General features: G+C 30.9%; 1 protein-coding gene across 12 annotated transcripts in view; it reads left to right on the top strand.

The window, feature by feature from the left end:
- Nucleotides 1–12130, top strand: part of LOC127066623 (bromodomain-containing protein 2-like) — a 29412-nt gene extending 17282 nt beyond the window's left edge. For 10 of the 12 annotated variants that reach the window (XM_051000530.1, XM_051000531.1, XM_051000532.1 and 7 more), the window contains 8 exons: nucleotides 957–1045; nucleotides 1330–1444; nucleotides 1515–1886; nucleotides 2007–2561; nucleotides 2949–3094; nucleotides 3168–3317; nucleotides 3461–3766; nucleotides 4429–12130. In XM_051000530.1, the coding sequence (XP_050856487.1) occupies nucleotides 957–1045; nucleotides 1330–1444; nucleotides 1515–1886; nucleotides 2007–2561; nucleotides 2949–3094; nucleotides 3168–3317; nucleotides 3461–3766; nucleotides 4429–4494 (1799 nt within the window). In that variant the 3' untranslated portion in view covers nucleotides 4495–12130. The remainder of the gene's footprint in view (nucleotides 1–956; nucleotides 1046–1329; nucleotides 1445–1514; nucleotides 1887–2006; nucleotides 2562–2948; nucleotides 3095–3167; nucleotides 3318–3460; nucleotides 3767–4428) is intronic. The other 2 variants (XM_051000535.1, XM_051000536.1) reach the window with 2 other exon arrangements.

Raw genomic sequence — 12130 nt, forward strand, 5'->3', positions numbered from 1 at the left:
TTATGCGACTTTTATTCATCACGCTCTAATCTTGTTATTATGTTATACTGTATGAAAAAAGAAATGTCAGTTCGATGGTTTTTCTTCGTAGTCATCATCATCATTTTATAATCATCATTCATCACCCGTCGTTTTGATTATTATAATAATAATAATCATTATTATTAGTATCCTAATGAGAGAAAAAAGGAAGTGCGTATTCTTTCATACATATATGTTTCGATATATATATGTATGTTTACCGATTACGCGACACATCTATGTGTCTCTGGTGTTCGCGCGTGTGATATGTATGTATGTATGTATGTATGTATGTACGATGTGTATACATATACATATATATATGTATGCACACGCAATTATTCATAAATAAATCGAATACAATTGATTTTATGTAGAATGAAAGAGAGAGAGAGAGAGAGAGAGAGAGAAAGAGAGAGAGAGAGAGAGAGAGAGAGAGAGGAGAAGGAAGGGAAGAAAAGAAGAAAAAAAAAAACACAATTGTTCTGCGCATTAAAAATTTTTTAATATAAAATTATTAAAATGAAAGTCCACAAAAAAAAGAAGCATATAATTGAGATATTTAAATTAACATTGTTGTACACAGTGATACAATTATAATATAAGCATATATATAAATAAAATCTATTAGAAAATATATGCTTGAAGTTGTTTGATTTAGTTTCTATATATATATATGTATATATATAAATATATTATATACATGCATATATATATATATATATTTATAATGTGTATTTAATATTTATTTTTTGCATTTCTTATTTGGCGTGCGTAACACTTTATGGCTAGTATGGCTGGTTATATTTATGGCTGGTATCCTCTGCACACTGCATCTCACTAGTACTTCGTCGAAAAATCTAAGTAATCCGAAACGAAATGGTTGATAGCACACTCTCACAAAGTTATTAGATGCACATTACATTATATTGCAGGAAACTCCTCCAGTCGTCCACCTAGAAAGAAGACGAAGAAGAATGCTCAAAGTGCACCACCTCCGACAACATCAACAACTGTTGCTCCGGTAAGATAACGTTCCAACATTACAAGACTGCAAAAATGACAAGATCTATTGGTATTCTTGTAATATTAACAAATTATTCATATCATTAATATACTTCGCAGTTTTCAATATTGTCGTGACTTGCAAAAAAGACGAAATATTGTTATTACTTTGTAATTATTTTAGTTATCCCTAATATAAAAATTATATTACTGTCATATACGATATAAGTTATGTTCGTTTGATATAATGAAGTGATAGGTGACAAAATTTGTCAAATAATGATTTTCTAATACACTTTTTAGGCACTCAATCATACTGGAGGTCTATTAATGAATAGTCAGCCAACAGCAAATTCTACGGGACCAATAGCAAAGGCAGCATCGGTAACTCAATCTAGCAATATTCCTGCCGATCAAGGTACGTCTATTTCTTATAATTTTTTCATCTTACGAAGGACAGAAATAAATTGAATAATTTTGTTATTAAGGTGGCAACAGTCAGCAACCTGTAGCTGTAGCTGCTGTTACAGCAAGTCAAGGGATGCCTGTGGCAAGTCATGCATCTATGCCCGCACAACCTCCACGACCAACAGCAATGGCTACTGCTGCTCCTGTTAAAAAGCCAACGCCACCTCCTCCGACTACTTCTAATCCTCCGACTCCGTCAGTATCCGTACCAACACCACCACCCAGTGTTACTCCAACAAATACAAACTCTGTGGTGGCATCACCGGTTGTGCCTCAGGCGCCACAGCCTCCAACGTCTGTTAACTCTTATCCAAATGCGAACACACCTGTTCCAACGGATGGAACAACATTAAATCAACAGGCGGACCTTTTGCAGCCATATAGTACTCTAGGTATACATTAAGAATCATTATTTGGAATATTACTATGAATTTCGTTTTATTTGATCAAACAAATATATCATTTTATATTCTAATTGAAGAAAAATTCATAATTTTCTTTCTCTTATACAGCTTCTGTACCCACGACACAAACATCATTGGAACAAAGTCTTTCTATAAAGAAAGAGTCACATATATCAATGATTCCAACTCTTCATACAAGTAACAATACCAATTTAAATTTACTGCCAGATGTTAAAAATCCAGTTAATATGATGCCTACGAGTATGGCGTCGAATCTAAATCTGGGAAATATAAATATGGCTAATTTAAATATGAATTTACAACAAGGATTGGCGACACACATGTCAATGCACAATCAATTGGAGAATATGATAAATACAACATCACCTTTAACCAACATACAAAATTCGCATAATGTTACGATGTCGCAACATTCTAACGGCTTTCCAAGTATAAAGCGTGAAACTTCCTCGCCGAATATGTTGAATAACAATGGCATTCCAGGAGTTAATGTAGGAATGAATATGGGAGGAATGGGATCGATTTTTGATCCTGTTCCTATAGTTTCCATGCCAATGCAAATTTCACAAATACCCATAAAGAAAGAAGAAAAACAGCCTCTTCCTATTTCGCAGCCACAAATTGCACAAAAGGCAATGGATGGTATGTTTTTTTAATATCACATTTGTCTTTTAAAGAAGAATAATTTCATAGCACGTTCTAATACTGTACATACATATATAATCTAATACGAAACCTTACATTTGCTTAAGTTACACGTGTTGCTTTATATTTTGATGTGTGCTTTGTGCGATTACGTTATTTCTTTTTTATCCGTTACGATCATATTAGTCATCTTACTTTTTTTTTTTTCGTTTTTCTTTGTTTTAATAGATGCGATATATCAAGAATATGCTTCAATAATTTCACGGCATATTAGCCACTTTAATATGCATTATATGTGCACTTTTCTTAAAAGCTAATTATCGTTGTAAATAAACACGCTGTATTAACCGCTTACTAATCAAAACTATAATGCTGGTGCTCTAGCAGGAGCTATTTTTGCAGAAATGAATGCGTTAGGTTTACCACCAATGGGCAATCACTCGAGTTCTCAGCTCATGCCTGAAAAGAAGATGACGCCACCCGATTCAAAAAATCCTGCTTCAAACTTTGCGTCAGCTTTTAAGAACAAGGTACAGGATATTAGTTTTAATATATCTTAATTAGAAGAAAAATAATGTACGATTTTGTTTAAATGGTATATAGACCGTTGAACAAAATGTAAAGAACGCATCTTCGTGGTCGTCGTTGGCTCAAGCATCGAGTCCTCAATCTACTGCAGGAAGTAGCATGAAGAGCGCTGCCAGAGATTCTTTCCAAGCGTTCAAAAAACAAGCCAAAGAAAAACAAGATAGGGTAAGGACAAAAATATTATATTAATAAAATTTTATATTGATATCTATCCATTGATCTCTTATTGACCAATCGACGAATGTTTTATTTATGAATGTGTCTGGTGTTTCATAAATTAATGCGTACATAAATATTATACGAAACAGCAAAGAGCACTATTGGAACAACAAGAAATGCGCAGACAGCAAAAGGAACAGGCTGAACGAGAACGATTGCGACAAGAAAACGAAAAGAGAAGAGAACGAGAGGAGGAGGATGCTTTGGAGAAAGTAAGAAAAACTGTTGGGGATCAACAAGGTAACGCGATGACCGCCACGACGAGAGCGGAAGAAGTGAAAGCCATTGTTGACACGGATAGCAGTAGTCCAAGTCATTCGTCTAATCAGGACAAAGCTGCTGCCGAAAGAGAACGACAAAGGCTACGGGAACAAGAACGGAGACGGCGCGAAGCGGTAAGTGTGTCATAAATATTTTTATTCTTTTATATGCTACTTAAATATTTATTTACGTTAGGTAAAAAAGATTAGATTTTGTACATCGTCTGTAATTGGCTTAGGATCCTCTCAATCGTTAATTACCTCAGACACCATTTTGATTAGGGTTCTCAAAAAATTCTAAATAACTTTTCATCTGTAGAAAACAGAAAATGCAAATTAATTTAGTAAATGATTTATGTCGATTGTGCGGTTATAAATTAAAAAACTTCATATCTATAAGGGTAATTCGATAGGATTGGATATAATGTAATATAATTACGATTATGCATATATATATATATATATATATATATATATATAATAGATAAATGAAATAATTTTTTTATAAAATATAATAAAATCGTTTCGTGTCTGAGGTAATACGGATTATTGCATAGAGAAAAGAGAGAAAAAGTTAAAGGTAGTTAAGAATTATAAAAGAGATATTTCAAGGTTAATGCATAGAGACAAGAGGGAAAAAATTAAAGATAGTTAAGAATTATAAGAGAGATATTCAAATTAAGAAAATAGGAGAAAATAGTCGAGGCGTGTGTTAATCGTTGATGATTCTTGGTATCATCAGCGGAAATTTATTCGAAGGCGTATTCGCCAAAGAATGGGTATATTTATCTTTTCAGATGGCTGGCGCGATTGACATGAACATGCAAAGCGATTTGATGGCTGCGTTTGAGGAATCATTATAATGTTACTATTCGCTCCTCATAATAAATCCATTGAAACCGGGCAGGACTTGGATGAATATTTGCCGCTGGACGATATCTACAGAGACATTTTGATAATATACGGTATCTCTTGATCTATACGGAACTAAATCTAAAAAGAGAAAAATAGAAAGAAAGAAAAAAAATACAAGAAAGAGAACCGTCATATAATTGTAATGCTGATTAAAAAAAAGAAAAAGAAAGGAGGAGGGTGGGTTAAATGGAGGAGGTGAAAGGGGATGGGGCAGAACGGATAATTCTAGCAAGTTATCATCTAATGTATGTAACAACAAGGCAGTGTACTTGTTTGTAAAATGATAGTGTGGTTGGGACATTCCAACGGGGGAAATTTAAGGAGAAGTAATATCAAGTTTTAACGATCGCCCGTCTTCGATCGTTCAATCGGATTTCTACAGAAATACGATTGATATATATAAAAATAATATTTGCAAAAGCAAAATTGTGGTTTAAACGACGGACACCCAAGTGTGACCATGTAATTAGAAAAGATAGTTACAGAGAATACGTCGAAGAATATTACATACTAAACTCTATTGTGTTACATTTTTCCGGTTTTCATAAGTTTGTACTTTATGTAAATTTGGAAACATAACTAAAAATATTATTCAGAGATAAGTGAGAGAGAGAGAGAGAGAGAGAGAGAGAGAGAGAGAGAGAGAGAGAGAGAGAGAGAGAGAGAGAGAGAGAGAGAGAGCGAGAGAGAGCGCGAGAGAGAGAGAGAGAGAGATTTGCGTGCAAACATATATTAAACGAATGTGTGATCATAAGAATGAAAGAGAGTGTGCAGGAAAGAAGAAAAAGAAGATGAAGGTGAAGATGAAGATAAAGATGAAGATGAAGATGATAATGATAATAATGATGATGATTATGATAATGATGAAGATGATGATGATGAAGATAATGATGATGAAGATGATTATGATGAAGATGATTATGAAGATGAAGATGAAGATGAAGATGAAGAAGAAGAAGAAGAAGATGATGACGATGTTATGACGATAATGATATGATGATGATGATATGATGATGATGATGATGATGATGATGATGATGATGATGATGATGATGATGATGATGATATGATAATGATGATGATAATAATGATGATGATGATAATGATGACGAAGAAAAAACAAAAACAGAAGTGTGTATTTAATTAAGTTTTATATTTTTCCACTTTCAGTCTTAATCGTTGGTAGGATTTACATAGACGGTGTTTCTGCCAATAGTAAATAGAATTATTAGCTATTACTAATAATTTCATGCAGATTTTTTTTCACAATTATGAATATATACTATTTGTAATCACAAAAGTATATAGGTAGGTTTGTTAAGTGAAACAACGTAACAAACAAACAACAAATAAACAAACAAATAAACAAAAAATATATATATATACATATATATATATATGTATGTTTATGTACACGAACGAGAACACAGACACGATACTTATGTCTCTTTGGCGAATTTGATCGTATATAATCTTCACAATGTCCACTCGTGAGAGAGAGAGAGAGAGAGTGTGTGTGTGTGTGTGTGAGAGAGAGAGAGAGAGAGAGAGAGAGAGAGAGAAAGAAACAGACAGACAGACAAACAGACAGATAGATAGAGACAAATGTTCGCATTTCAAATTCATCCGCGAGCGAGCGATTCACACACGGACGTCACTGCGATCGATTTTCAAATTATTCACGAAAACTCATCATAGAGAGAAAAATCGTCAATTATTACGAGTTATTGAAGAATAAAAAAAGGAAAGAAATAATAAAATAAAATAAAAATAAAAATAAAATAAAATAAAATAAAAAATGTGAGAGAAAAAACTTACTAAGACGGTAAGAGAAGATGATTGTAATTGCGAATGTAGTTGTTGTTTAACGCGATCCTACACCAACCATTAGAACGGGCGATGCGTACACCCAAAATTTCGGATAACGTGCTTCTAATTAACTCACCGAAGTATGTCACCCGATGGTATATCTAGGCCTGTAATTAATAGGATATTGATAAAAAAGATATAACGCGAAACGAAAAATAATAACAAAAACAAAAAAAAAAGAAAGAAAGAAAAGAGGAATTTATATTTATTCGATCACTCGCACTTGTACGAGTTACCGGTATCGTCGTCGAGAGAATGGAGGGTTGGGGTTCGGAATGGGGGTGAAAGTTAGGGTGGTGAGCAATCATCTTTAGAGAAAACATTATCACGATTTTCGATCGAAAATTTTATGTACAATCTAATTATGTAGTTTCGAGTTATCGTCTAACTACTACTTTCAATGTATGTGTGATGAAAGGAATAATAGATGACAAGAATTTTTTTAACAGAATTAAAAAGAGTCGAGAGTACGTCGATGAGAGGAAAAAAAAAGAGAGAGAGAGAAAAGATAGTATTCGCGAGTTTATTCAGTGAGGAAACATTATGACAAACGCAAGTCTGACGGGTCTCGATCGGTAAAAAGTACAAAAAATAAACAAAAAAAAAAAAGATAAAAGAAAATGAAGAAAAAAAAGGAAGGAAAATTAATTACCTAAAGATATATGAATCAAAGAAAATACACACGGAGAAGACGAAGAAAAGGAATTCTATTGATTTTAACACTATTAATGAATGGTAAAAAGGAAACTTTTTCAAAAATTTCATATTGTACGTTATAATTATTAATTATAAAAGTAATCTAGTGAGTTTAATTTTTAATAAAAATACAAAATGTATATATATGTATACGTCTATATATATATATATATGTATGTGTATATATATATATGTATATGTATAAATCACAAATATCTTACTTTTTCTTAAAGAATTTTCGAATGAATTATTGATTAATTGATTGATTGATTGCTTGATTGTAGTAACGATATTATTTCAAGTCATTATTTAATCTAATATCGAGAAGTCATTTTTTTTTTTTATTCGACCGGGAGATATGTCTATAGTAATATTATATTATATATAATTAAGTTATTAATTCGATTATATTAAATAGAATTTTATTTTTATAAGAGACATATATGCGTTGGGATAGATAAAAAACAAGAAGGAAAGAAATTTACGTACAGAAGATCTGTTGTTCGTAAATGTGATTTCGTTTGAGCAATATGTATTTTGTAATTAAGAGAATGAGAGAGCGAGAGCGAGAGAGAGAGAGAGAGAGAGAGAGAGAGAGAGAGAGAGAGAGAGAGAGAGAGCGAGCGAAGAAGATACAATACGATAGACATGACAGTCTAATAATTGGTCGAGAAGTCATTTTATTTAAATTCTCGTCTAAGCTCCGACATATTTAGACTTTTGTATATATATATTTTTTTTCTCAAGTAAGAGTAGACGAGTTGAATATGCAAAAAGAGTATATATATATAAACACATGCATATATATATATTAATATATATATATTATATATATATATAATATTTTGAGATTTCATCGGAGCACATAGACGTTTAATTATTATTTACATGGTTATATGCGTATTTTGAAATTATTGGGTGAAAAAGGTTAAGATAAAAATAATTATCAGATTTTTCACCATTACTCGATCTCTTTTTGACATAACATTATTAATGACTTATATCGAATTAATCGCGACGAGTAGTAAATAGGTAAAAAAAAAAAAGAAAAACATGAGAGGGAAGAAGGAAAACGTAAATCTTTCATTTCATTTGTCGATCGCAATTCCAAAATATTAAAATGGCTTTGACAAAAGAAATAAATGACGATTATTACGTAAAAAAGATGAACGTTTTTTTAATTATTACTATTACTATTACTATTACTATTATTATTATTATCATTATTATTATCATTATCATTATTATTATTATTATTATTATTATTATTATTATTATTATTATTATTATTATTATTATCATCATTATTATCATTATTATTATTATTAATAGTAATATTATCATCATTATTATTATAATCAAATTCTCGTGAGAAAATTCGATCCAATTCTTCGTCTTCACTATCGCAATTTGTCGTCTCATTTTCTCAGATCGTTTGATTACTAAAATTATCAATAATTATTATTTAATATTTGATATCGATTAGAGTAGATCTATCGAACGATGATTATAGCGGTACATTTTGGTATACTTGATCGAGATAATTATTAATAAAAAATAATGAGATAAATCTCGATGATCGGTGAAATTGAAAATTTGATTAAAACTAATGTCTCTGACGATAAAAAAAAAATAGAAAGACAGATAGAGGAAGAGAGAAATTAAAAGGGGAGATGTGATTGAGGATATCATGGGTGGGAAGATGGGAAGAAGAAAAATGAAAAAGAACGAAGAAAAAAGGCCATTCTTTCTCTCGATGTTAAACGACTCTCGACTTCTTCGACAAAATGGCGGCAGGGAAACGTCGTACAAGATAGATAGGAAAGAGTGAAAGGAGAGAGAAAGAGAGAGCGAGAGCGAGAGCGAGAGAGCAAGATAGAGTGAACGGTAGAAAGAGAAGAAACGCGTATTCCTCGTTTTTGATTAACGATGGAACATAAACGATAATAAATATAAATCGTTCGAAAAAGAAAAAAAGGATAGATCGAAAGCGGAAACTAAAAATATTGTTGGTTTTTTTTTTTTTTTTTTTTTTTGAAAATAAAAAAACGAGGAAAGAAACCCAAGAAAAAACGTTTTCGTGATGAGAAGTTTTCTCTGGGGAGAGGGGAGGAGGTGAAAGAAGTGTGTACCTGCCGGTACCCCGTTTATTCTTAGCAATATTATAGATTATATTATAAAGATCGCACGATTTCTCTCACGCCGAAGTGAGATTTTCGTCGGAGATCGTATCGGAATTTCTTTTTTTATTTCTTTTATTTTCTGTTTTTTAATATATTTTTTTTTTTTTTAAGATGTTCACGATGTCGTTCGTCTAATCACATCGTATATATGTATCTCGTCGTATCGTTCTTCGTATGATTCTTTGTCGACTATTAGATTAAATCGAGAAAGAATGAGAAAGAGAGAGAGAGAGAGAAAGAGAGAGAATGAGAATGAGAGAGAGAAAGAAAAAGAAGACGTCGAAGTACAAAAATCAAAATGATTTTTTTAGTTTTGGCAGATTGATCGATATAATTAAATACCGCCACGATTAAATCATCATCAATGAAAAAAAAAAGAAAGAATTTTTTACTCTTCTCATGTAATATACGTCTCCTTTTGTTTTTTTTTCTTTCGTACGATAGCAGCTACAACACTTCATCACTAATTTGAATTAAAAAAGAGAAGAGAGAAAGAGAGAGTGTGTGTGTGTGTGTGAGAGAGAGAGAGAGAGAGGATAAGAATTTAAAAAATGAACAAATATATCGATCTTGCCTGTGTAATGTATTAGGAAAATCGATGTTGTCACTATATTATTATTATTTTATATTATTATTATTATTATTATCATTATTATCATCATTATTATTATTACTATTACTATTATTATTAATAATAATATTATTATAATTATTATTACTATTCTTATATTATTATTATGATTATTATATTATTATTATTATTATTATTATTATTATTATTATTATTATTATTATTATTATTATTATTATTATTATTATTGTGATTCTCATTGAAAATAACTGCTGTGCAATTGCGTATATACGATTAAAGAAAAGAGAAACTAAATTGAAAAAATGGTTGAAGAAACAAAATGGCGGCGTGCGTGCCTGTGTCGTGTATAATAAACGATGAGTGAATGTTCATTTGTTTCTAAATGCCTCGACGAGATTTTTGCTCAATTTAATTAAACAAATCTATGAAGAGTACACATTTCCTTTCGTTTGTTTCTCCTAGTGTTTGTAAGTGAACACTAATCTAACCCATACACTTCTACATATACATGCATACATATAGGCACATACGAAACAAAAATTGAAAAACGCCATTAAATCTGATTATTTTAATTATATTATAGTGAAATTATGATGATTTTTATCATAGTGATGTTATTGTAAATGCGTTTTTCAATAATAAAAAATTGTCAGTTGCATGACAAAACACACGTACACATACAAGTTCACACACTTTTTTGTTCTTTTTTCATTTAATTCAATAAACGACGAATTGGTTTGTTATAAAAATCTCTTTGTTCCCTTTCATTGATAATAACGATTTTTAAATTTTGGTGTATATACATATACGTACGAGCACACACATACACATACAGGTATATACATACATACATACACAGATACATATATATACATACATATATACACACACATGTATCGTATGGGTATCACTTGTATCGTTCACCAATCGATTCATCGGATATCTCCATGAGTTTTCTTTAGAAAATATGGAATAGTAATAATGATAATAATAATATTATTCCAATAATTATTATAATTATATAATAATAATAATAATATTAATAATAATAATAATAATAATAATAATAACAAAACATTGTATCTCGTGAGATTCGAGGACAATTCTGTTCCCTAACATGGAGATATGTATGTAAATCCTAAAAACGTTGATATATAAGAGAGAGATAAATGATATATGAATGAGAGATAGAGAGAGAAAGAGAAAAGCGTTTTAGGAAAGAGAAAGGTGTGAAAAAAAGGTACGAAAATGAATGAAAGCTAGTAAGAGAAAGAGTGAAAAAATAAATGCTAGAGAAAGAGAGAGAGAGAAAGAGAATAAATGTGAGATGGATGAATGTGTTCTCGCGTGATGAAAACGCGAGGATGTTTGAATGAAGAAAAAAGAAATAAAAAAAAAAAGAATAAATGTTTAGAAATCTTAGGTATTATTATTATTATTGTATAATACGTGGTTTGTAATTGTACATAGGGAAGGAGATTTATTGGCAGCAATTAAACGGTATACATATATATGTATAAAAATGATAAGAGTACTAAAAACATATATGTTAATGCGTACGCATAGGGCAACACACATACATACACATATACATATACGATCACACATCGTAATACGTACATACACATCTCTCTATATATGTGATAAGGTTTGTAACAATTTAATGAAATGCTGGTAAAAATGAAAGAAAGGGGTAGAAGATAGATAAAAAACAAAACAAAAAAAAAATTTATTAAAAAAAAAAAAGAACAAAGAAAAGAAACACACATACATGTACACGAAGCGACGATGACGAGGACGACGACGATGATGTATTTACCTACTAGATCTCAGCATAACTTTTAGAAGGTTTAAAGGCGTATATAATTCGTAAGTAACACCAAAATCACTCTGCTGTATCAAAAAATAATTTTTTATATAAGTTCCCACACGGACGCACATCATCTTCAAACGGCACATGAATTTAGTAGAAACGTACCGCGACTAACAATAGAAGAGGATGGCTAAAGATTAGAGAGCGAGAGAGAGAGAGAGAGAGAGAGAGAGCGAGAGAGAGAGAGAGAGAGAGAGAGAGAGAGAGAGAGAAAGAAAAGGGAAATAAATAAAATGAAAAGAAATGAAATGAAATGAAATGAAATGAATTGAAATGAAATCCAAGGAGCATTGAACTGGTTGTACATAAATAATAATGAAGAATGATTAATAAATGGCGAAAATAAAGAGATACTTGATGTTGTTAAGTAA

This window comes from Vespula vulgaris, chromosome 10 (genome assembly GCF_905475345.1).
Source record: "Vespula vulgaris chromosome 10, iyVesVulg1.1, whole genome shotgun sequence".
NCBI lineage: Eukaryota > Metazoa > Arthropoda > Insecta > Hymenoptera > Vespidae > Vespula > Vespula vulgaris.